The sequence below is a fragment of the Aptenodytes patagonicus genome, chromosome 1 (genome assembly GCF_965638725.1).
Source record: "Aptenodytes patagonicus chromosome 1, bAptPat1.pri.cur, whole genome shotgun sequence".
NCBI classification, from domain to species: domain Eukaryota; kingdom Metazoa; phylum Chordata; class Aves; order Sphenisciformes; family Spheniscidae; genus Aptenodytes; species Aptenodytes patagonicus.
In genome coordinates, this window is record NC_134949.1 from 125,578,354 (window position 1) to 125,605,836 (window position 27,483).

At 41.6% G+C, this 27,483-nt stretch overlaps 1 protein-coding gene across 2 annotated transcripts in view; it reads right to left on the reverse strand.

Moving 5' to 3' along the window:
* Positions 1 to 537: 537 nt before the first annotated feature.
* DSCAM (DS cell adhesion molecule) overlaps positions 538 to 27,483 on the reverse strand; it is a 411,800-nt gene continuing 384,854 nt past the window's right edge. For both annotated transcript variants that reach the window (XM_076354240.1, XM_076354249.1), the window contains 3 exons: positions 26,756 to 26,953; positions 23,327 to 23,629; positions 538 to 1,493 (listed from right to left, as the gene is read on the reverse strand). In XM_076354240.1, coding sequence (XP_076210355.1) covers positions 1,153 to 1,493; positions 23,327 to 23,629; positions 26,756 to 26,953 — 842 coding nt within the window. In that variant the 3' untranslated portion in view covers positions 538 to 1,152. The remainder of the gene's footprint in view (positions 1,494 to 23,326; positions 23,630 to 26,755; positions 26,954 to 27,483) is intronic.

Consider the following 27,483-nt stretch of genomic DNA (forward strand, 5'->3'; position numbering starts at 1 on the left):
GCAACAAAGTAATATGAGCTGACAGCTCCCCTGTAAAAAGATTTTTTCCTCTAAAGAAAACTGTGTTGACCTTAAGACCTGGAATGACTTTTTCCTCCCCTTTCTCCTATTATGGGAAAAGCTGTTTTTTTTTCCCCAGTCCTTATGTAAGCGACTAATTTCTGTGAGTGCTGCTCCCAAATGGACTAAAGATCCATTCCTAGGGAGTAAGTAAAGTAACGTCGATACATTTCTTCTGATCCAAAAAATATTGAAGCCAAACGAAAGCCTCCGGGTGGGAGGTGAAGAGAATGCAGAGAGTCTCAGGTGAGTTTGATTCAGAGCACTTGGGACTTGCGCCGTTCTGGCTCTCAGCCCCATGGTAGCAAAAAAGCTGTGGGTAAGTGAACCTCGATTTTTTTCCAAAGGTATGACCCCCCCGCTTTCCTTTTCTGCCCAAGGTACAAGAAGACATTGTTCAGAGTATGGTGCTGACATGGCTATTACACTTAGAGAAAACCAAGTACAGCAGAAGGCGACGGAAGCAGACATCACAAATAAAGGCAGAAGACCCTTTTATTTCGCATAGACAAAATGCAAAGAGTGTCTCATTAAATTAATATTTAAAAAAAAAAACAAATCAATCCCCTCACTCCACTGACATCACTCATCCTAATTAACAACAAAAAAAAGAACAATCAAGGACCCTTTTTCTAATTTAAAAAAAAAGTGCAAACATGACAAAAGACTTTTTGTTTTTCCAAATCAATGTTCCTGCTGAATTCACAAATAGGGTGATTTTTTTTTTTTGTGATTTTTTTTCCCCTTTTAAATCTTGTCTGATGGAACTTCCAGTTAAAATGTTTTAGTTAAGTCTCCATGCACTTCGTAGAAAATCAGTAAAAACACAAACGCTTGTGAAGATCAGAAAACTGGACTCTTTTACCCAAAAATTCAGATGTCCAGTCAGATGAAGCTCACACTCAGACAGAAAAAAAGCAAGAGAGTCTTTGCACTGTCTGTCGTTCATATTATTATTTTTTTTTGTCAAATATTTTGGCAATCTTCTTCTTTAATTATAAATATTGGAATTCAATAAAAAAAAGGTAGCTTTCATTGGATTTTTTTTTCAGTGTAAATATTTACAGCCACTGTCCAGCCATGCTCTTTTTGTTATACCAGGGTGTAAGATTTTGCGTAGGGATTGTTTCCTTTCAAGTGGCCCCGGGAGTCCAGCAGGGATTCTTGGGAGCTGCTCATTTTTGCTGCCTGTCCTAGCTCAGCTCCTTCTCGCTGAGGTAATGTTGCCACAGCACCAGGTTGCCATGACTGTACTTCTCTTGTGGAGGATGTCTCCATGGGTATCGGCTCCAGGACGGTGGGGCGCTTCAAGGTTCGGCTTTTCTGCGGCTCCAAGCAGGCTTGCCCCAAACCCAGGTCTCTGCTCGTGCCCTGCACGCCACGGTTTAATAAAAAGTCCATCCTAAGGTAGGGTGGCAAATGCATGAGATCACCTGGGGAGGCAAAAGTGAAAAACAAGTCCTTACTTATGGTCATGCGCTGTGTTACACTCACCTGCTGGCTGGGGGATTTGGCCACCAAAGCGGAGTATCTGTAATCAATCCAACTGCAGCGTTTATAATTGATAAATCGCTTGTCGGCCATTTACTACACTGTGAGCTTACAGAATCAAGGGTAATGGGTCAACAAACTCCTTTTGGGGAGATCCCTAAGAATTCACTGTTAATACCTGTTTTCAAAATAGAATGACTACAGTGAGAAGTGGGATGTGTTTTACATGCACTCACAGCATGGAGAAGATAAACTGAGAAGACCAGGAAGTTTTTCTCAAAATCCTAAAAGAAAAGGTCTTGGTTTTCATTTGTCAAAACTTGGAAAATGTGGAGGCTCGGTAGATTTCCACTTCCTGTTTTCCATTTTAAATGGAAAACTTCACAATTACAATTAATGACCCCCAATCTAGAGTAGAATGACTGAATTATTTAAAATGGAGGCATGAGTGTTAGGGCTATAGTTTTAAAGAGATTCCTGAATAAAACAGAAAAGCATTCTTGTCCTAACATAACAACATTTACCTGCCATCCATCATCACCGTGTTTAAACCAGTAATGATTTTCTACCACTATGGCCATTAATATGCTGCTGTTTTGTGGCAACAAAATGCATTGGGGCTGGCACCCTAGCTCATGCGTCAACTTTCCTTTCTGTTCTGTATTGTTGATGAAACCTCTTTTTCGTTATTTCCCCTGATTCCTGGGCATTTCTATGTGACCCTGCTGATGGCAGCCTGCTCAGTCCAGAGGATTTGCCTTTGCAAAGCTACTGAGTTCAAACAAGTGCCTTGGACCTGCTGTCTGGAATTAGGCAGGGATGAGTGTTACCTTCCACATATCTGTACATGTATTAGACCTGCTACAGAAATCAGATTGGCTTATTTATTCTAGCCCTGCCTGTTAGGTATTCATAAAGTTGCTTCACGGAAATGAGGGTCAATCAGGCACATAATAATGTTCCCTTCTAAAAATATTGGATGGTGTAGCCTAATGTATATATGAAAAAGAGCACTGTTACAGGCACATTCAAGAGCAGTACTTCCCCTTCTTTACAGACCTCTGAGGTGTATAGCTTCCTTTTCATGGCTGATATCAAAACCGTAGTCTCATCTACAGGTGGGATGCATCCTGAATGTTTAAAGTAGAAGACTCTTGGCACTACCACACCTGTGTCTACCTGAGCTATTTACGGCAGTAGAAATTAAGGTGACCTGTGCCAAGTGGCATAAACAGTAGACCAGGAAAGCACTTCTTTGTAATAAAACAATATATAACAATTTCATTTTCCCTAACCAAGCTAAAAGCTGCCCAATGATCTAAAATAAAACAGTTCTTTTACTTTCTCATATAAGTCAAGGCACTGCAAATCTTACCTAAAAGACTAACAGCATCTGCTCTATCCATAATTTCAGGTCACAGACAGAGAATTCCTGAGAAGTTACATTTGGACAGAATCACTGTTTATTCCTATAGAAATCCCCCAGGCACTGTCTGACACCATATGTTTTATTCTAGCTACGTCTCCAGCAGAGATGCATGGTACACAGTATTTAACCCCCATAGAGTAAGATGTGTGTATCTCAAGATTAGGCTGACATAGGCACCACGGCAACATTTATGTAAGGTTGGAGAGGGAGGGGGAGGTTTGTGCTTATAATCGTACTGATTGCCACTTGAAAAATTAATTGTGGTAACATTAGTTGGTTTTACTAATTTACATTATTTTCCTACAGTACCTTTCATGCCAAACACATTCAGCATATGAGACCTATTTCAGCTGAGACAGCAATGTACCTGCCGCTGGGGTAAAGTACATCAGGATAAGGACGCACGAACTGGCAGGCGCAGGCAGGCGCCGACTCACTCCACTTCACTACAGGCATCGAACCGAGCTGCCTGCAGGTACATCTGTGCTGCCCAACAGCTACACTGCTCCCTTTGCACCCAGATCCCGACCCCCTGGCCACCCACACTGCACCCCAGTTCCCTTTTGGACCGAGTCCTTCCAAAACTCAGTTGTGGGGGCAGTTTGCTCCAAAGACCATTCCCCGTGGGCTGCGGGGAGGAGACAGCCGGCATGGGAAACGCTTCTATCACTTGCTCCCTTTGGCTGTGTCTTTTGCAGCACCACGGTATCCTAAATAAGGAGTCTTATGGCTACCCACTCCTCCCCAGTGGGCGAGAGAGACAAGAGTATAGGAGCGAGTGATGCTGCCCCCGCGTACCTGTCTCTGCCCACTAACGAAGGTGGTGAGAGCCTTCGTTTGGCTGCATCAGGTGTGGGTTATCGCTGTCAGGGCCCCAACGAAGGCAGGGAGCAAAGCACACCTCTGAGATGGCAATAGTAGGCGTGAAAACTTTGTGACTGACTATAATACCAAAGCAGTAACTTCCCTCTTGTCAGGGATGTTCAGAGACTGCCGGGGTCAGAAAGCAGGGTTTTTCTTGCGCTCCCACGGTTGCTCCCCATGCGAAATAGGGGTCCCTCAGCCCCGGTAGAAGAGGACCAATTTTCTGCGCTGAACCCCCATCCCTATTTCCTGCAACAACAGGCCTTTTCCTGAAGGCCTTTTCCTGTCGCCCTAACACCGGCTGTGATGGGCTGCTGCCAGGTGGCACAACGCCCGCTGCTTTATTAAGACCAGCCGGGTCATTTCACATGCATTCCCTTTTACTACTGAGTTTTCATGCAGTCGACTTTCCGGGAAGGAGCTGGTGCGGAAGCCGGAACATGGCTCATTGACGGTCCCCCGCGGTCGCCTCGGAGAGCTGCTTCTGTACCTTAACACATCACTGCTTCTTGAGAGCGACGGATATGCACGGACTATAAAAAAGATGAGTGTTGAACCTTACAGAGATGAAGGCTGGTTTTCAAGCTGCTGTCTAGACATTTCTCACGTGTATTTAAGAGCTTCAGGCTATGTAGAAAAGACCTTTTTTTCCTCCCTAAATCTACATAAGAAAACATAGTCAATAATCTGTGTAAACAATATGCAGTCATTTTACTGTAATTTTCTAAATGTCTGGGGGCGAAGTTCAAACAGGATTGCAGTAATGAGAAACCAGGGAGTGAAACTTGTTCTCTAAAGCTGGATACACAACGCACAATCTCTGACATGGCTTACACAGAGCACCCATTATTTGGTATGATGTACACGTTTTCCTATCATAAAAAGTGCCAGTGCTCCTTCTTATCCGCAAGAAGCATCTTTCCCTGCCACTGCTTATAAAACAAAGCAGATTATTAAAATCATTGGAAAAGAAGAAAATTGGGAATGGAACTTTTTCTTCTTTGCTAGGATTGGAACGGTCTCACAGGATGAAAAAAGTCTTTGATTTATAAGAACTAAAGCATTTCTGCCTTAAAACTACAGTCTTTGAAATATAACCACAGGGGTTCACTTTTGCCATTCCTACATCAATTCTGAAGGTATTTTTGAGAAGATTAAAAGCCTCTTGCCATAGCTATGGAGTTACTTGGAAAGACTTTGGTTCTCATCCTTCTGGACACAACAGTGTAGACATTTTTTTTGGTTTCTTGCTATTCAGCTGAATGATGATTTTTTTCAGGCAAAGCATTATGAAGTTTCAGGATGGTTCATTACCTTTGATGCTCTAATTACCTCTTTTCAGCGGTGTGTGCGCCTTATTAGTAAGGAAAGCAAACCTTTCAAATGCATGAGCACTGAAAATGAGCATGTTTAATAATTCATGCATTTTGGCTTCATTAGTACAAAAGACATTCTAAAACTATAGTTTTCTGATGCATTTTTAAAAAAGGGAAATTTGCTGTATTTAGAAACACTGAGTTTGTACACAAATAATAAACATTCAGTCAAATCCGAATGTGGCAATTTAAGCCGGAGCTACCTCAGTCTTTTTTTTTTTTCTGAGTGGCTAATCCTCTAATGAATTATTTAGTATAGTACATTTAAGAAAATGTTAGCTTCAATAAATATTTGTAAACAAATGCTAAAAGTCACTTCGTATGATATTTATCATAAACAACACATTCTGCCAAAAAGGCAGTATTTTCTGAATTAATGTGGCACTGGGCAAAAAAAATATTTACCTTTATTTCAGTACAGCTAAGATGATATAAAAGGTTTTGCAAAAACAATAGATATTTTTATCTTCCTTCTGGAGGTCAGCTTTGGTATGGGAAGGTTTGGAATGAATTTGACAGGCTACACAGAGGAAAAAATACCACTGCTCAAATTTTCTGGGATTTTATTCGACAGCTATCTTGTTTGCAGAACTAAACCAAGCTGATATGCACTCCTTTCTCCCTGAAGATTCACCTCATACCTCTTTCAAATGCCAGAGAGCTTACATGTATTTTTGCTTTCATCTGCTCCAGAAAATCTAAGGTTTTGTGCTATATTCAACACAAAGATCATCACAGACTGCAAAAAAGATGCTCTTACCAAGTTGTCACGATAGCTATATGCATTTTTTCATGAATCATAACTTCAAGTAAAGTAAAAGCAAGTGATGATGACTGCCTGATGATTTTCAAGTTTTGATTGCCATGTGAAGGAAATTCCATGCTATTTGAAAGATTATTTTAGAGAAGTTTATAAAGTAGGATTGGTGACTATGGCAGGATATTTAATTTAACAAAGGTAAGAATAAGTCTGGGTGAACAGGACATTCACACAGCTTGCTTGAATAGGCGAGTGGGTAAAAAAAGCTCTTAAAGATGTCTCTGGCATAATCTCACGGGATCAGAGATCATGCCAGAACTGAATCCATACAGTTCTGTTAGCACGGGTAAGGTGCTTTGCTGACGTAGTTACGTTGATTTGGGACCCAAGTATACACCTCTTCATAACATTGTGCAGTGCTGGGGGGTGTACAAGCGCTGGCAAAGACGGATTGGCACGGTGTTGGGCATCTCTTGGCTTGTCCTGAGTTTGGAAGGGGAAGCACTGATGGGATATCGTGTTTTCCTTTGAAAGGAAGCAAGGGAGACAGAGCTACTGACAGCTGGCTTTAAGTTCAGGTTTGTGCTGATTAAAAAGTTTAGTGGGGTTTGCCAGCTCACTGGCACAGAAAATAAATCAGTGAAGTCTTTGCTGATACTCTCAGGCTGATTTTCAGAAAAAAGGACTGCCTATAGGAAAAGCTTATATTAGAAACGAGGAGAGGGTGGAGGGTTTGCAAGGCCAAGGTGAGAGGTTTGATGAAAAAAAGAGCACAAGCGATGTTCAGAGGCCTTTGTCACTTCAAAAACTGACACACCATTAGAAGCTAGCAGGCAAAGCTTTCTTAGACAGCCGCAGCTTGAGCTGAAGCCAGACTGATAGCAGCGATAGCATTTCTTACAATTGCTGCTGTCAGTGTTTGAAACCGGCTGGTGCTCCCTCACTGTCCATCTTCTGTCCATGTATCCTGCGCTGAACCCGCAGAACAGTCTGCACCGCGTTGCAATCATTCCCACACCAACAGGCTAAGTCTCAGACCCACAAGGCTCACAGCACACTGCAACGTCAGATAAATAGACTTAATGAGCAATAAAGCCAACCCTTTGGTTGCCTTGATCTTGTGTCCTGCTCAGCCAAGCAGGAGGGTAAAAAGGATCATTCCTGTACCTCCTTGCTTGGCTGATACAAGTCTCAGCCTGGTGGTGCCTCAGTGAAGAGCTCAGCATTGGCTCTGCCCTCCTACCTCATTAGCTGGGAAAAGTGATGGGCTGCAAAGGGAAGCAAAGGGGATCCTTTCCAGATGCAGTCATCCCTGCCCTGAATCCGGGAGGTGGATGGGTGCGGGGAGCAGCTGCTCACAGCATCCAGCTGGGCTTCGTGTTGCCTCCCTTGACTCAGCACCCAGTTGAAGGGTCAGGTAGATACTTGTTGGAAACTTGGAGGATAATGAAATGAAGAGAAACAGAGCAATAGGCAGGCTTTAACTTATGCCTGTATTTGTTTTGTTGTTTTATTTCCCCAGGATCTGTTCAGTGTGGAACTGCCTTCCCAATGTTCTTTGTTTAATAATTATTATTTTCTTGTAAATGTTGCAGTAAAATGCCACAACTGAACAATAAAAATTTTCTGAAGGATGCTTTGAATAACAGGGCTCCACTCTCTAGAGCAGTATTTATCAGTAATGGAAATGGAGGTGAAATTTCCCCATGCAAATTACTGACTGCTCGAATGAATGGGAACCTCAGCTCACTCTCGGTCAACAGGAGCACACCATCAGCAAGTTCAGGAGCTCACAGACTCCGAGCCCACTTTTTCGATATAAAAATTGGATTTCATAATTCTGCAGCCTTCTAAGGTGATCCAGAATAAAAGGCAAAAGGTCCAAGTACTCTCTTAAATTACAGGCTTAGCGAGCAGCCAAGAGGCAGAAGGGGAGAGGAAGGAGGGAGGTGGCAGGGCACAGCTTTCTCGTTAGCGAAGAAGCTGCTATGAGAGCAGGCAGGCGCTCTTCCCTTCTTCAGAGTATCTTCAACCTCTGCTCCGCTGCCCAAGAAAAATGACCAAAGCGCTCAACGTTTGGGGGACATTTTTAAACCGACTGAATGCATAACATTAAACAAGGCCAATAAGGTGTCTGGATGCATTTCAGCTGCTAACCTGCAGCTGCCTGTCAGGTCCCCTTTGTCGCATGGGCAATTACCACAGCTCTGCCCTTCGTGGCTTCGTGACTCGCGCCATTACGTCTTTTGCGCTTCTCACAGTGTTTTGGCAGATGACATAAAATCACATCTTTACGCTGTTCAAGTTTGTGATCACATAGATAGGTAATAGCCAAAACACCTTAGAAAAATACACCAAGTTTCCCATTTCTAGACGGAGAAATCAGAATTCCCTATTACCCCTGCAAGGCTGCACTTTAAATTGGCAAGTTTCATTTTTCTTTCTCCATGAAAACTGCACCCTCATAGATAATTTGAAGATCTATAACACTTAGTTAAATGTTGCATGTTGCAGTCTGCTAAAACTGGCATTCTCATAAAAGCATTAAAAATACCAGCTATGTTTCACACAACAAAATAAAAACAACAGTTACTGTTGACTACAATCATTGGAGTTATCTCTTAAGGGACACCAGGGTATCAGTAAAACTGTAGTTCAGGAGTCAAATTTGCTGCTGGTATAAATCAGAGTGGCTATATTGATTTCAGCAAGACTATACATTGATTTATACTTACTGAAGATTAGGTTTAAGTGACTGAAAATGAGGATTCCAACTAACGTGGATAATTTTTTTAAAGATTATTCATTTTTTTATTTAGATTTAAGCCTTATAATTCCAAGAAAAAGTCCTTAATCAATATGTCTTAAAGCAAAAGCATGACTGCCATAGTTTAACTGAGAAGGAAAACCTGATTAACTCCAGGGGCCAGATAGATTTAGACCCTATGGAGATGCCACGTAGATGTTCTGCCTCACAGGGCCAGTGCACCTGCAGAACTGAGGCCTTCCTGTTTTGATTTAATGCAAAGTCTAAGTTATAAAACTTGTAAAAGGGACCTCACCATGTAAATCAATATGCACTCCAAGACTAAAGTCAGAAAAAATGTCAATAAATAACGAAATGGTGATAGAAAAATAAAGTATGGGAGCTCTCCATTCCCATCTTCACCTTGTCACACAAGCTGCTTTATACATTTTTAAGGATGCTCTGAGACAGCGCTCTCCTGCCCACTGACTGAGCTAGCAAAGCCGTGCTGACGCCCTCGCTTGGGTGCCTCTAGTTAGCAACACTGGAGTTTTAAGACTCGTTTGCTGATCCTGGTGCAGTGAACGGAAACTGTTCAACTATACGTCGCTTCAGTTGAGGGTTAAATCGATCGTGACTCCACGGAAACTGGCATCCTTCATGCGTTGATTCCTGGGATATCTTGGGAGCCCAGATTCTGCAGAGGCTGGAGGGGTGAGGAGTTCAAACTGTACTTATGGTTCACTGAAATCAGTGGGAGCCACTCTGTTGACTTCAACAGGTTCTGCACCACACCCATGAATTCACAGCTAAACCTGACCGTGCCGAGGTGATGGGTAAGCATAATGCTCTACTAATAGTAATGGGGAGGTCAGGCTACAACAAGGAAACCAATATCAGCGCTGCCCTGCTGCTCTGCTGAAGATATATTCACGGATGAATTACTGTAACTCGATCTCCACATGTCCATCAGTTTGAATCACCTGAGTGATGCTGACGAGGTGCATCATTGCATTTTTGTTAATTAATCCACTGGGACCAGAAGTCCAGCTCTCACATTTAAATTAAGGATGCTGGCACGAAAATGTGAACAATACTGAAATACATCCACATGTACATACAGCTATACTTTAAAGGTCAGCATGTAAAGAAGCCCTTACATGGATGGTAAAGACTATCACTATGGTCAGATTAAGAATGTACTGTTAAAACAAAAGTTTGTTTCTCTAGAGAGATCAGTTTCTACTTTGTTTTCAAAAAATAGCACAAGCGTGGCCTTTCTTGCAAGTAAGATTTGGTTTACATTTTCAGATGTAGATAGATTTCAGATAGATCTCCTCCAGATCTCAGATTACTTTAAGGTCCTCTGGCACAGAGGAAATGAGCAGAGCCTGCTGTGTGTGAAGTCAGTTAAAGCAGTAACAGCTGTAAATGACCACAAGGACCTTAAAGCAAGGCTAGATCAGTTCTTGTCTGTATGGAAACAACTGCTTCTGGTTACCTTGGGCTGACTGAAAGGCCACGCAAAAATCACATACTGTATCTCAACATTATCAAGTGAAATGCTTTAACATTTTCAAAATTAAAATGGCATGAGCAGGCCATTTCTGTTTTTTTGTGGAAGTAAGGTTTAAGATATGGACTTTTACCAGAACTGCTCTAAAAATCTATTATTTTAATTGAGGTGGACACCACACCTTTGGTTTGATTTGGAACATTTCCTGGTAGTTTTAGAGATTTAACATTGCAGTTATGACTGTGACAACATGATAGTAGCTGAAAATTTACTGATAAATGTAATCCTTGCTTTAGGCATAAAACTCTCCACTAAGTACAATTGAATCCAATGCTTCCAAACCTACAGAAAACAGGGGTAGTCTATTTTAATGGTTGTAGCTGATGAAAAAAAAAAAAGACCATGAAGCAAATAATCAGCTTTAGAAAAACAAAATTAAATTCAAATTTTAAAAAATCTCACTTTTAATAAGAACGATTTTGTTGGTAATAAAAAGATAGGAAACAGGCATTCTTGAAAGGGGGTTTCCCTTAACATGCAACTTTTAATCTAGAAGAAAGCAAAAAACCCAATAGTATTACAAACCAGCACAGTTTGGGATACTGTATTTTTCCAAAGACAATGTTAATTGTCAAATCAAAATAACAAATAAATTAGATAGCAACAGGAGAAGATAATTGTGCTGCTACACACTTCTAGTAGAGTCCCTGAGGAACTGGTACTAGTTGTTTCTCTCCTCTAATAAAAAAAAAAAATCAAATAAGTCTTCCTAACACCAGTATCAGTTGTAAAAATAATTTAAATTACTTTTCTCATTAATGAATTGAATTTAGCTTTCAGGTGTCTTGTACGCTCCCTAAAATGGAATTTTCACATTGCCATTGCACAGAAACTTTGTATTTATAACCACACAGCTGCCCTATTTAAACTCTGATTCACACCGATATAGTTTTCCTTCCCAATCTCGTAACATTTTAGCTTCTGATCTGAACCTGTTTACATTCGTTTTTATTGTACTGGCAAGGTTAATAAACTTGCAGTGTGAACCTTCACCTCTGTAAAACCACCAGAAAAATAATGCAAGCCAATGGTTTCAAGTACGTAGTCATGTCAAATTAAATGCGGAATTAAATGGTTTTCATCCCTGCAGAACATTCAGCTTTTCACAGCGGAAGGAGAAAAAGCTCTTGATACTCCACAGAAATAAAACCTGAGACAGGATACAGACAATTTACTCTCATCACCGATGTGCCATTTCTACGATAAGAAGCAAATGGCACAGTCTGTCTCTTTGTGACGTGTTCCTAGTTTTCCAACAGAGCAATAGAAAATAAAAAGAATGTGTTATAGGCACAAGATAATTTCATATGGTAATGTTAGAAATGCTCGTCTAGGGGAGTAATTTCAGAGTCTGTCACGTATGTGTAACTAAGTATACATGCAAGTAAGTTAAAATACATGTTAAGAGTATTTGCTACAGTTAAAAACATAGGCAAGAAGTTATTTTTCCCACTTACAACGGTTCTGCCTGTCTTGCTGTTTTCCCACCTTCCTATTTTGATTTGTCTCCTTATGTCATTTTCTCAGAACTGGACCTTTGTCGCTAGTTGTGGAGTCAGGATGATGATTGCTTTGTTCTATATACACACTATATATGGTGTGCATATATACATATATATTTATATGTATATATTATATTGTATTTGAAACCAGACAGTGCAAGTGTAGAACTAAAAAAGAAAACAATCCATATGTTATCCTTGTCTTACTTTGCTGTGGAATTTCTGAACAAAAAAAGTCAAACGTAGATTCCCACATATCTTCAAGAAATTCAGTTTTGGATCTTGGAACTGTACAATTCTATTTTCAGTCAATGCAGAATAATATAATAGGCATGGGAAAAAGAGGCAAAAGGTGAGCTGGAGGCCCTAAGTCAAGAGTCCTAGCCATTACTGAATCCTCAGTGGCTGAATTTGTTATCAGATTCAGTTTCTGCTGCAGCTTATAGAGCGCTGTCAACAACTTTTCAATAGAAAGCAAGCCTCTACATAGACTCCATCGCTATGTCACACCTGTCTGCATTGGTAGAAGAGGGAGATGGCTCCTTTACCCTTGAACTCGTAGTTCAGTGGAAAAGAGTTCACATCTTTTTATCTATCTCGAGTTACAGGGCTGACATGGGAAGTATACTGTGCTTTCTATTACTGCATGTTTCATATTTTCCCTATTGTGCTAAGCAGCTTATTTTTGTCTGCGGTGACTGAATACTGGAAAAGAAGATTTGTGTCTTGACTTGCGTGTTTAAAACAACATTTATGCACTGCAAGTGATGTCCAGCCTCCATTTTAAGGGATCCTTGTAAACAATTATTTAATAAAGTATTTGCATTCTGTAGCTTAAAGCTTGTCTACAAGCTAAGACTTTGCTGTTCAAGTCTGCAGGATTAGTCAAAGCAGCAAGAAATTTGTAAATTGGGTCAAGAATGCTAATTAAGGCATCTTAAATACTGAAAGAACTTGATCATTCAGCAAAGCTGGAGAGGTTAGAGGTTCGTGTCTTTTCTAATAAATACGCAGTAGGCTTAGGGCTAGACTCAGGCTGCTTGACTTAGGTGCCCAACTGAAAAACCCAGACCAAAGAAGTGTCCATACTTGCTCACTGAGAGCTCGACTTGAGAGCAGGCCTGTCCTGTCCTCCGGCTGCTGTGAGAAGGCGGTGGCTGCCAGCCAAATCTCCTCCTCTGGGATGGAGAGGCCAAGCAGAAGGGCTGGCAGACAGAGGATGGAGCTCTGCCCTCACGCATCAACCAGCAGCGCAAGGAGAGCAGGAGGAGAATGCTTCCAGTGGAGCAGGAGCTTAGCAAACTGGTGCTCCTGCCTTGTGCAGGTGTAGGGACTGAGGAGAGCACTCAGCATCCCTATGGAGAAATGGGGTGTTCTTGCCACCTTCATGGCTATGAAATCCATCTCAGGAAAATCTTTTTTTTCAGAGCTTGCCTGGCTGCAACTGCCTTTTCTCCCCACCCACATGCATGTTTCTTTCCAAACTGATTCCTTTCATCAGCTGAAAGTTTGTAGAGGAGGTTCTGAGATATAAAATCTTGGGATGCTTTAAATGGATTTCAAAATCTCCTAGTCTGATATACCCAGTGAATGATATCTCTTCTCTGGAAGTGTATCTGAGATGCTGTTAGTCCTTCAGGGTTTACGTATTAATGTGATCTCCAAAGAGGCAAGGAACAGAATTGTCAAAATGAGCTTGCACTTGTTTTGTGACATCAGGTAGACAAGTTTCTGCCTGGCCCAAGTCAAGCTAACCCTTAAGAATAATGTCATATATTTGAAAAGGTTCTTTTTAGTGCTGATTAGCATCAGAGAAAAATATAATGTATAAATATATAAAATATGTATAAAATAAATATAATATGTATTATATACTATATAATACATATAAAATAAATACAATATATTATATATAATTATATATAATAGTATATTTATATATAATATACATATATAATATATTATATATTTATATATACATATAAAATACATATAATATATTTATATATTATATAATATATAATATTTATATAAGATATAAATATTATTTATTTTTATATATGTATATATTTTATATATTTATTTATATATTATATTTAATTATTATGTATAATATTTAATATTATATAAAATATATACAATATATAAAAATATAATATTATATAAAAGATATATATAATATAATATAATATAATATAATATAATATAATATATGCAACAGGTGGCTGAGCTGCAGGAGGTGGTGAGAAGACTGTGTAACATCAGGGAGGCAGAGAAGGAGCTAAATAGCTGGTTCCAAGTGCAGTCTGCAACGGGTCTGCAGCCCATGGCCAAACAACCAATAACTCCCCCACTGGCACACGCAGAAGGGAGCAGGGGGGCCAGTAATGAAGAAGAACAGATGGCTGCAAAGGCAAGGACCAGCAGGAGGAGGAGTCTTCCCCCAAAGGCTGAGGTGCCCTTGCAGAACCGCTTCACCGCTCTGCAGGCCAAAGAGGAAAGTCCTGTCACACCAGGAGAAGCGCTGGAGCTGAGTAATGCAGCCCGATCTGCCCCCCGTATAACAACCAGCACAACTAAGAAAAGGTGACGAGTGATAGTAGTAGGCGACTCTCTTCTGAGAGGTACGGAGGCACCCATTTGCACTGCACGCACTCTCTAGAGAGGTGTGCTGCTTACTGGGGGCTTGCATCAGGGATGTCACCGAGAGGCTACCAAGCCTCGTACAGTCCACTGACTATTATCTGCTGCTGCTGTTTCATGTGGGCACCAGTGACACAGCCAGGAGCAGTCTGAGGACTATCAAGGACTACAGAGCCCTGGGAGTGGCGGTAAGGGGCTCGGGAGCGCAGGTAGTTTTCTCATCAATCCTGGTGGTCAAAGGGAAGGGGTTTGAAAGGGCCAGTCGAATCTGGCGAGTCAACAAATGGTTACGGGACTGGTGCCACAGCCGGGGGTTTGGCTACTTAAGACCATGGGACTCGCTTTGAGAAACCTGGTCTGCTGGGGGCTGATGGGGTCCGTCTGTGAGAGGAGGGGAAGAGCATCTTCGGTCATAGGCTTGCCAAGCTGGTGAAGAGGGCTTTAAACTAGAGATGCCGGGGGAGGGGAACCTCAATCCATCCCACTCCTACCAGTTTGATGCCAGGGCCAGCAATAGGTGCCCAGAGCCTGGAGAAAGAACTCAGCAGGAGAGCTCCTGAAGAGCAGCACAGAGCAACTCCAGCCAGTAAGACAGCTTCATCGGGGGCCCAACTTAAATGCCTCTATGCAAACGCACGTAGCATGGGGAATAAACAAGAGGGGTTAGAGACGTGCGCACGCCTGCAGGGCTACAACCTTATTGGCATCACGGAGACGTGGTGGGATGGCTCCTATGACTGGAGTGTTGGGATGGAGGGATACAGGCTCTTTAGGAAGGACAGGCAGGGGAGACGAGGAGGGGGTGTCGCCCTCTGTGTCAATGACCAGCTGGAGTGCATGGAGCTCTGCCTGGGAATGGATGAGGAGCCGACTGAGAGCTTGTGGGTCAGGATTAAAGGGAAGGCAGGGCCAGGTGACGTTACGGTGGGGGTCTGTTACAGGACACCTGACCAGGAAGACCGAGTAGATGAGGCCCTCTAGAGACAGATAGGAGCAGCCTCGCACTCACAAGCCCTGGTCCTCACGGGGGACTTCAACCACCCTGACAACTGTTGGAGAGACAACACAGCAGGGCATAAGCAATCTGGGAGGTTCCTGGAACGCGTCGATGATAACTTCCTTCTCCAAGTGGTAGAGGAGCCAAAGAGGAGAGGTGCCATGCTGGACCTTGTATGCTGGACCTTGTTCTCACCAACAAGGAGGGGCTGGTGGGGAATGTGAAGCTCAAGGGCAGCCTGGGCTGCAGTGACCACAAAATGGTGGAGTTCAAGATCCTGAGGGCACCGAGGAAGGCGCACAGCAAGCTCAGTACCCTGGACTTCAGGAGAGCAGACTTTGGCCTCTTCAGGGATCTGCTTGGTAGAGTGCCACGGGAAAAAGCCCTGGAGGGAAGAGGGCCCCAAGAAAGCTGGGTAATATTCAAGGATCACCTCCTTCAAGCTCAGGAGCGATGCATCCCAACAAAGAGGAAGTCAGGCAAAAAAGCCAGGAGGCCTGCATGGATGAACAAGGAGCTCCAGGACAAACTCCAACACAAAAAGGAAGCCTACAGAGGGTGGAAGCAAGGACAGGTAGCCTGGGAGGAATACAGAGAAATTGTCCGAGCAGCCAGGGATCAGGTTAGGAAAGCTAAAGCCCTGATAGAATTAAATCTGGCCAGGGACATCAAGGGCAACAAGAAAAGATTCTATAGGTACGTTGGGGATAAAAGGAAGACAAGGGAAAATGTGGGCCCTCTCCGGAACGAACGGGAGACCTGGTTACCCAGGACACGGAGAAGGCAGAGGTACTCAATTACTTTTTTGCCTCAGTCTTCACCAGCAAGTGCTCGAGCCTCACCGCCCAAGTTGCAGAAGGCAAAGGCAGGGACTGGGAGAATGCAGAGCCGCCCACTGTGGGAGAACATCAGGTTCGAGACCACCTAAGGCACCTGAAGGTGCACAAGTCCATGGGACCCGATGAGATCCATCCGCAGGTCCTGAGGGAACTGGTGGATGAAGTTGCTCAGCCACTATCCATCGTATTTGAGAAGTCGTGGCAGTCCAGTGAAGTTCCCACTGACTGGAAAAGGGGAAACATAACCCCCATTTTTAAAAAGGGAAGAAAGGAAGACCCGGGGAACTACAGGCCAGTCAGTCTCACGTCTGTGCCTGGGAAGATCATGGAACAGATCCTCCTGGAAGCTATGCTAAGGCACATGGAGGACAGGAAGGTGATTCGAGACAGCCAGCATGGCTTCACCAAGGGCAAGTCCTGCCTGACCAACCTAGTGGCCTTCTATGATGGAGTGACTACGTCAGTGGGCACGGGAAGGGCTACAGATGTCGTCTCTCTGGACCTCTGTAAGGCCTTTGACACGGTCCCCCACAACATCCTTCTCTCTAAACTGGAGAGGTATGGATTTGATGGGTGGACTGTCTGGTGGGTGAGAATTGGTTAGGTGGTCGCATCCAGAGGGTAGTGGTCAACGGCTCAATGTCAGATGGAGATTGGTGACGAGTGGCGTCCCACAGGGGTCCGTATTGGGACCGGTACTGTTTAATATCTTCATCAAAGACATAGACAGTGGGATTGAGTGCACCCTCAGCAAGTTTGCAGACGACACCAAGCTGAGTGCTTCAGTCAACATGCCAGAGGGACGGGATGCCATCCAGAGGGACCTGGACAAGCTCCAGAAGTGGGCCCGTGTGAACCTCATGAGGTTTAACAAGGCCAAGTGCAAGGTCCTGCACCTGGGTCGGGGCAAAACCCGGTATCAATACAGGCTGGGGGATGAAGGGATTGAGAGCAACCCTGCCGAGAAGGACTTGGGGGTACCGGTGGATGAAAAGCTGGACATGAGCCAGCAATGTGCGCTCGCAGCCCAGAAAGCCAACCGTATCCTGGGCTGCATCAAAAGCAGCGTGGCCAGCAGGTCGAGGGAGGTGATTCTGCCCCTCTACTCTGCTCTGGTGAGACCCCACTTGGAGTAGTGCGTCCAGCTCTGGAGCCCTCAGCAGAAGAAAGACACGGACCTGTTGGAGCGGGTCCAGAAGGGGGCCACAAAAATGATGGATGGAACACCTCTCCTGTAAGGAAAGGCTGAGAGAGTTGGGGTTGCTCAGCCTGGAGAAGAGAAGGCTTCGGGGAGACCTTATTGCAGCCTATCAGTACTATAAGGGGGCTTCTAAGAAAGATGGGGACAAACTTTTTAGCAGGGCCTGTTGTGACAGGACAAGGGGGAATGGCTTTAAACTAAAGGGGGGTAGATTTAGACTAGATATAAGGAAGAAATTTTTTACGCTGCGGGTGGTGAAACACTGGTACAGGTTGCCCAGAGAGGTGGTGGATGCCCCATCCCTGGCAACATTCCAGGTCAGGTTGGACGGGGCTCTGAGCAACCTGATCTAGTTGAAGATGTCCCTGCCCATGGCAGCGGGGTTGGACTAGATGACCCTTCCAACCCAAACTATTCTATGATTCTATGATTCTACAGTCTGGGGGTCTGAGTTTTGCAGTACCCCTGTGAAAGGGAGGTTTCTGCAAATAGCAAGAGACCTGATGAAAACTTTCTAGATATTTCCTATTCAAACGCCTGTCAGATATTATTTCTTCCAAGCATGAATTCCATTGCCAGAGGATGCAAGTAAGTGGTCTGTCCACAAAAACCACATAAATAGCACTTGGGAAGCACAGAAATATCAAAATGTTTTCCAGTTAATAGCTGTTCTTTTCTCAAGCACAATAATTTAGTAGTAAAGAGAGGAAAAAGCCCAAGAGGCTTCTTGACTGAGGCTATTACTGAGATTTAAAATTATAATAACAGGCATCTATTTTTAATAAACTGCTACAGCAATGTTTATTGCAGTTAAGAATAATTGTTATGATAACTCAATTTGTGGTTAATATTTTTAAAACAGAAACGAGAAACATTATTATAAAACTTTTTTTACCTCTACAATTATCTTCCACTTTTTTACATTACAGACTCTTTGATGGCACAGTGGGAGGCAGGAAGAGAGTATATTTCTTTCCAATTTCTGTCCCACCAAGTTTCTGACTGCAAGATTTGAATGACAACTTTGGAGGACAAAGGACTGCCTCATTTTTCAATGTCCCAGGTAAACTTTGGGTAACAATTGTTGAAGTTTCTGAATATCAATATGAAAAAGTGCCTCAGTTTTGATCTGGAAGGACCTAGTATACTGTTGAGGATTGCCCACTATGCCTATTCCTTGAGGACCCAACCTTGCTAACCAAACTTCTAGTTAATGACAACTGTGGGGAGGAGAACAGTAATCATAATCCCAAACTTCTGGGAGTTTTGATGCTGAGAAAGATGCAATGCTAACAATGTATTGACATAATTTTTATACCATGAAGAATATTAACACTGCACAGAGGTTAGGAATTGAAGACCCACTTTTCTAAAGGATGTGATTTATCCCACATGTTTAAAATATTGCTGTGCTATCTCTACTGCTTCAGTTTTCTCTTTAATGTGCTTCCTGGGACACATGACTATTCTGATGGTTTACGGAAAACTGTCACCATCTGCAGTGGGTCAGCTTCAAGGCCTGGGCAGATTAGGTCTGCCAGCTCTGTGAAGTCCACAAAAACCCATGTGCAGGTCCGCATCCATCCTTTCATTTTTGGAAGCTATGCAGAAGCTGTTGTTAAGCAGCAATTTCAGTTTGCTTGGTGGTTTATAATGTGTTATTATAAAAGGAAAAATAATGATGTTATTGTTGATGCTGAAGCAAAACCTACACATAATCTCATCTTTTTAAAAAAATTTGTCTATGGAGTTGTAAAGATCAGAACGCAAGGATGCATAAGACATGTTTTCAAAATGCAGGAATTAATTAAAAAATCTTACTTCACTGTTCTATTTCCTGTAGCTATGGCTTTTGAAAAGTTTAACAAAAATGCAACTCCTAAAATATTTTTTATTGAAGACTGTTTAATAACACCTTCTTTATATATTTGAAAGTTTTGGCCTGGTGTCAAAACAATGATGCAGAAAACATCTACAGCTGCTTGTACAGACAACTAGGAGTAGCCTGATGTCTCCGTGGTGCCCAGTGACAGGACCAGAGGCAATGGGCACAAACTGAAACACAGGAGGCTCTGTCTGAACGTCGGGAAACATTTATTTACTGTGAGGGTGGCTGAGCACTGGCACCCAGAGAGGCTGTGGGGTTTCCATCCTTGGAGATACTCAAAACCCAACTGGACACAGTCCCAGACAATCTACCATAGGTGGCCCTGCTTGAGTAGGGGGGGTTAGACCAGATGACCTTGAGAGGTCCCTTCCAACCTCAACTGTTCTGTGATTCTGTGATGCAATAAATTCAGATGAAATCTAGAAATGTCTATTTCAGCACAATACATCTGGCAGTCTAAATTATAAAAGAATAACCATGCCAAATATCCAGATCATTCTGAAGTCCCGGTTCATGTCTCGGATTCAGTGTGCCAAAATCACTTTCTTTCCTTATTTACTATTCACTGTGACATTAGGTATGATTGCTCTATTTTTCTTTATAAAATTATCATTATTGTTTCATGGCAAAATCCTTGCATTTTTAGCTCCCATGTCTGAGTTGACTTCATGAAATTGATTCTGGTTTCTGTAAACTAAATGTCAGGAAAAAGGTGTAGAAATCCAGAAATCGGATGCAGTTCTGACTGCTGACCTGAGTGTGTATCTGCAGCACCAGCTGACTGGAAGGGAAAAGGTCTATTAGAAGACTTACAGTGGGCTAGAATATAAGGCAATCAACTATTATGCATTACTAATAACAGAGTCAGAATTGTACATAATGTGTAGAAGTTTTGAAAAGACAATCCTAATTCATAGTTATAGTGCTAGAAATGATCAATTACTAAGCTTGCCTAGACATCTGATGAGCCATTCAAATATAATTCAAGCTAATGGGGTGATCAAATGTTTTGATTCAATTTCTGAATGAAAATGGTATGGAAGTTGGAAGCGTCACAGCAGGTTGATGTCAGCCCCCACAATACAAGTCATTGAATCCTGATGACCCCTTTTCCTCCTCCAATGAAAGAGCATTCAGGTTCCCTATGCCGAATCATTAACTATTCAATTTGGAGCAACCTGAGGTCTCAAACACTGCCTGTTGGATAAAGCAGATGGTTTGATCAGTGGGCTTGACTACACAGGTACAAAAGAATCCTATGAGATGCTCAGGAAAAGCAAGGGAACAATCGGTGACATGAGTTGGGAGGCCCTCAGAAACTCACAGGAAGGTCTTCTGAAGTCAAGCTTCAGGTGATCTAACATTTAGCTTGTTCATACCAAACACTTATGGTGGCAACAAGCTAAGAAATAGGTGCTGTAATAGCTCAGTCAGTTATGGCTGACAAAGTCTTCACCAGTAAACTCCATTGTTACTTTTCTTGAGTAAAGTTGCAGCCTTAACATTGGGTAGATTATTTTCAAAATGCCCCATTTATCAAAATAGCTTTTTGTTACAGTCTTTCTGAGAATGTCTTATAATTGCTGGGGAGTATTTTGAAAAACAAATACTACTTATTGCAGACTCCTAAACCTTTATTGCAACCATAAAAGTTGCAATAGGTAGCATTACAGGCAGTTCGAAAAGCAAGATCAGAAATTAGGAAGGAGGACGCATAAGTTATTGAAAGTGACATTGTACAAGAAAGAGATCAAGCTGGGGGAGAAGGAAAGCAAAGCACCATGAAAACAGGTAAAAGTTATCTTGAAAGAAAAGACTGACTTCAAGGAAGAATAAAGATGTGCTGAAGAAGCAGTCAGTGTTTCATCTCAGATGTTCTCATCTGCTTAATCTAAATACCTTAACTTTTTTATTTCTTCTCCATGTTCCCAAATGTAGAATTACTTTGATTAATTGTATTTGAACTATTAATTACTTCCACAGAATTTCTGAAGTAGTGGGTGAAAGAAGAAAGATGCCCAGTAAGTCTTTCCTCACTGATTTGAACACTAAAAATACTGATCTGCCTGCTACTACTGAAAATTCTTTCTACCCATATATTTTGTTTAAAGTCCTTCATAAAGTAACCTTTAATAACATATCATTCAATATTTATGGGCCAATATTCAAGTTGCTCCACTGGAACACTCGATTTTTTTCAAGGTATTGAAGCTAATTATCCATTTCAGAATATATTTCATTTCCTTACTGCAAAGGAAAGCTGAAGCTAATCAAGAAAAGCAGGTAAAAATTCAAGCCATTTAAACTAACAGAGCTAAAGATGGCTACAAGTCTGTAATTCACTAAAGGAGCTCTGACGATGTTCCAATTCCGGAAGCTTTTAACTCAAGCGCAGGGACCAACTTTTGGTGCTATATGCCCTCAAGAAAATCATCTTTATATAGAATATATTAGAATATTTCCAAATAATAAATATGCATAAATAATGTATTTGGAACATGAAAGGAAGAGAGTAAGCTATTTGTTAAAGAAATGATAAAAAATGTTTGTTGACTGACTGGAAGGAGAGGGCTGCAATTTTGACTTAGCTGTTAATGCAGATGCTTTCCTTTAGCAGAGCAAGGACAAATATTTATCTTACTTTTTTGAGTTAGAAATGAAAATTATTTCAATCTTTATTTCTACAGCTCCTCGGTTTGTGGTTCTACTCTGTGACTACACAGAAATCAGTCATTTTTCTCACTATTTTATTTCCTACTTATTTTCCTTCTTATCTATCTGTATGATACACTAATTTCCTGGCTTGTGTTTTATAACTTTCTACCTTCTGCTTGGTCTTTTTCTTCCCACATTCTTTTAGCTTTCTCTAGCAAAACCCTTTATGCTTTCTTTTCAGTGTCAGGTCCTGCTTTTGAATTACTTTCCTAATACCACTGTCTATCTTCCATTCCTCTGTCCTCACAACAACTGCTTTTCCATTTATAGTGTATGTTAAGCAAAAGACCATAGTTTATTCATTACTCTTTTTTACATATATGAGCAAATGTATATACTAAATAAAAATAAAATAAAATAAATCATGTTTTCAGAAAGCACACAAATATAATTATGCTTTTTTCCCATTTGTATCCTCTTCACATCATGTATTCTGTAACAAAGACTGGCAAATCTTCTGAGAAGATTTTATAACGTGTTTGATCTCAGAGTTCCACAGATAATCTACCTATGCTATTGTGAACTAGGATATCACTGGAAACAGCATTCTTTGTGAACTGGAAATCTGATTGAGCCCAACAGATGGATGTCCCTCATGCACCTTCAATCAGTAAGAAGTTGGAGTGGGTTTGAATTTGTCTGGAGGTAAAAGGCTCCATATCCCTTGAGCTACTGCACTGTCTTCATTTTCTCCATTTTTTATTCTCCTCTTTTTAGATAATCCTAGTTTGATATTAGTAGATGTCAAAGAGATAGTATAATAGCTCAAGAACATCACTGAAGGGTTATTACACCTTTGACGAGCTACAAGGCAGAAGGGATATTACATCTTCTACAATCTGTCTTTATGAACTGTTCTGATAGCAAACCTTTGCTCTCAAGCACAAAGTATTGCTGTAAAACACGTTTTATTAGTGGGTGGTTTGAGTTGGAGATGGGCATATGTACCCCCATATGGTCTTATTTACCCCAGAAAGGTCTATCGCCTGATGGCTGCAGCTGTAGAGTAGTTGATTTGATGGCCTAGACAGGCCCTTTCTGTTCCTAAATTTCCAAGTTTCTCATTTTTCTGTATATCTGAGAATATACTCAAATGTTATATTAGCTGGGACACAAAGCAATTATCTCTGTAAGTAGTTACAGGATATATTGTGCACTTTCTTCCTTTCCTGTTAACTAGCCTAGGCATGGAGTGAAATGCTCACCCCAAGGACCAAAATGTTACCTCTAGTCTCTCACCTGGCCGATGTGCCTTTGGAACTGCCATGTTCATCACTCGCCCTCCATCCTGAGGTTTGGGGGGAGATGCGGTAAACCTGCAAATCCCCGACTCTGATGGCGTGCTTGAGGTCAGACTGTCTGTGTAGTCATTAGTCCCTGCCGTGAGCTGCTCCGACGATGTGTCTGATATGAAGCATTCTGTAATGGTGAACTTCGCATGTCTCAGCTGCTCTTCCATTTTTGCATGCTCATATGCTCTCGCTAGCTCTTCGTATGTTGAGGAGGCACTTTCTGTGGAGACCATGCTGCTTCTTGCTCGATCTAAACATCAGAAATATAAATAATGGGAGAAGGAAAACATCTGCACAACCTTTCTTGGAAGAAAAGCTATGAACATGATAGTATTTCTTAATAAAATGCAGAGCCCTTGAAATTATCAAGGTGATTTAAATGAGTCTGCTTCATTCTGCTTCAGAAAGCCCTGAGGACAAAGGTCAAATATAAAGGCAGTGTCTCTCAGACATTGTCTCTCTAGACACCAGGTAAAATAGTAACTCATTTTACATGGAACAAAGGTCTTATGAAAGCAATATTGTTTGGTAGCTACCAGCCTGCAGTCATTCAGGTGCTTTTTTCAGTGCTGCTGAAGGTAATGGGGGCTTCATATTTGACACACAGGCTATTATGACCTAGAAGCTGTTCTTTTCTGCTGATGAGTTTCTGAGAATATCAATATTTCTTAAACAAGCACTATTATTGGAGATGTAAATGGCTACTGATATATTAAAAAGCATTCTGGAAATGCAAATGCTCATTTCTGCGGGGACAAGTCACTGGTCTGTTGCACCCATTGCACTTCTACTTCAGTGGGCTGGAAGAGCAGAGGACTTTAAAAAGTTCCTTGGGCAGAAGTCATGTTTCATCACAAGATCTGTACACTTTCAGACATTGTTGGTGATGTTCAATAAACAGGCACAATGTAATAGCTAATTCATAAAAATGGGACTCCTATAGCAGCCAGAGGCAACTGTGTTGTTATTGCAAATCTTTATCTTTTTTATTGTGTGCTAGGATCCTTGCATCAGTTTTCATTGTGCACAAAGAACAACACTCCTGCCACTTGTAAATAGGACCATGCATTATTTAAAATTACAAGTACTTCTACAATATGCTGTAACTTGCTTAAGATTTTGAGCTGGCCAGAACTTAAACAAGGCTTCCCCCCCCCCGCTCCCAGGAAATATCATTCTGTTTTTCACATTTGATTTGTAAATGAGACCAAAATAATGTCTTTCCAAACTTCTGATTGTCCTGGTTTCAGCTGGGATAGAGTTAAACCACAATACTGATCAACTGGAAACTCCTGGAAGGCTGCAGTTGCCCAATACCATAGAGCAATGTCTGTAAATATGATGGTCATGCAAAGGTCCCAGTTTGGTCCATGAAGCTCAGGACCTGCAGCTTCCTATATCCCATGACCTGGGGAGACTATTCCAGGAAGAATCTGCTTGAACACCTACTTTAGATTTGATGAAAGTTCATCCGAGCCCAGGGTGAACTTCATGAAACCTAGATTCATCAGAACATTTCTAATGGCCTCTAGTTAGAACATTAGAACTTAGTTACAGCTATGAACTGCTGCAATACATTTCTCCTAAGCTTAAAAGCTCCTGCTTTGTAAACCTGGAATTGTTTTGATAAGAAGTGCTAAATTCTGCCAATTATCAACTGCATCAACTAGATTCAGAAATCTGAACTCCATATTGGAAAAGTGATAAAATGTGCACATTAGTTCAATTGATTCTTGAAAACATAATTTGGCTACATCTATTATAATGTTTATTTGGAAATTTTAAACTTCTGACGTACTTAGATTAAACTGACTCTATTCTTTCCCCAGAAACCAAGTGTCATAATAGAGCTACATTTTGGCACAAGAAAACCTTTCTTGAGCATGATCTAAAACTTGCTATCCCTTACATAAATCACTGCGTGTTCAAGGGTAGACATAGAGTAGGAGACTATCCATGTTAAAACATAGATTATGAAGTCTGTTTACAAAATTACATGTAGTTTGTCTATTAAACCACACAACAAATGGAATTCTCTGTCCTTTGCCATGCACATTGGAAAATATCCTTGGGTGACAAAATGTTGGAACACATGCAAGTGCACCTGAAATCTGGAATGTCTACAAAAAGGGTTTCTGAGATAACATTTGCTATTTGTATTTGTATCTGTATAGCTATTAGAGTTAATCCTTAAAGCCTTATGATAATTCTACCTGAAGAAATCAGGATGAAGTTTGCCAGCTGGCTAGAGGTATCTATTGAGTGCTGTTACCCTATGCAGACAACATAGGGGTCTACAAGTTTAAGAGGATGAATTGTGAAAAGATGAGAACTCCAACCTATAAATTACTAGAGGTAAGGGAAGTCAGATGCTTGTTCTTATAGAGAGAATAAAAAGTCATACTGGTTTTTGTGGTGAAGGGCCAGTCAAACCTACTGCTTTGTAGCTCTAACACATAGCTTTTTCATGTGACAAACACTTTTCCCCTAAAATCAGGATGGAAGGTAGGCAATTCCTTCTGAGAAGACCAGAGTAAACCTGGATTCACTTCTGTCAGGCATAACTTTGAATAGAATTTTACCTTTCTTCATATTTAACCTTTATTATATTTGCTTCATGACTATTCTGCTTAATAATTTACTTATTTATTTGCCTTTTTTTTTGTAACTTGTTCAGTGTAGGGCAAAGGAGAAAGCTTTCTTTTCAGTTACAATTGCATTTATAATGTGGAGACATCAAGAGGAGATGAAGACTGCAGGCAGAATATGTATTCAGTGTCTCCTCACTTATCATCTACAGGAATAAAACCTACGCTGTTTCTCAGGAAAATCAGAGCTAGCCGCTGCAGTCTTCAGTGATATGAATGGATTTTGACTTGGACTCTAATTCCAGGTTTTTCCCTCTCATTTTTTTCCACTTAGAATAAACTCTGTGAACATATTACATGAATGGGAAAAGGAAAATACTAACCTCAAGGTAGCTCAAACCTTAAAAACATTCCACCTATGACTCAGGAATATTCTAGGTTGCTAATATTGCCCCGTCCTGGTCAATGCCATTTCATGCAGAAAATTCTCCTACATTTTCCTTCAGATACAGGACATACAACACTTCAGCTACTTGGAAAAATTACCACCATATCTTTCAAAAGACTCCAGTATGCGTGTGTGGCATGAGAACCACGGGCACAATATTTGTTATCATTAGCACTATATGCATTTGTGTCACCCCTTATCAATAGCCTACAGAAAAACACCCTAGCAAGGAAAACATAATGACACCTAAGCACCAAATGAAGTACATCAAGGACCAAGAAGGTTACTGCAGCTACTGCTGTCCTGTTTTCACAGTGCAGCCCTGCAGAGCACCCCGTACCTGTGTCCTGCGAGGGGCTGACGCTGTAGCTGTCACTTTCCTTGTCCACTGATCCTGCTGGCCTGGGGGTGGGCAGCCTCCAGTCTGTGGTGAGGGTATGAGCTGATATGGTGGGGTGAGGTCTGTTGAGGGTCCACTGACTAGCGTAGCGGTTACGAGCTGTAGGTCCGGTTTTGGCACTCCTCCTTGTGGTAGGATCTGTGATGGATAACAGAGAGGGTCTCTGCCACTAGGCTCTTGAATTGATAAGGAAACAAGCCCTGTCGGAAGGCGATGGCCACTGAAATAATGTTGGTTAAAAAAACCCACAAAACATTATTTGTGGAAGAAAAATGAGCAGTGAAAGTGCTGTTCATTACCAAACTGCTAAAGCTTTTTTAAAATACCCTCTTTCTAATGAAACCATGCAAGGGTGCAACTGAAGAGCCAAAAGCCTCACCAATCTCCCATTGACACATTCATTATCCCTTTACTCCAACATAAACAGTTCTCCAGTACCAAAACCACTTTGAGATGTGAAAGAGCACAAGGCAAGTAGATCCGGTCAGGGATTTCACACCACATCTCAAGTGAAGTCTAAGGTAAATGAACAGCGTAGATGTGCCCTCAGAAACACCCTACACCAGGTACCTGCCCTCAGTTTGTAAAAACATGTGCTCAGAAATGTGGTGATACAATTTCCTATTCTGGACATTTTACTAATACTTTTACTATATTACAGTTTTAAT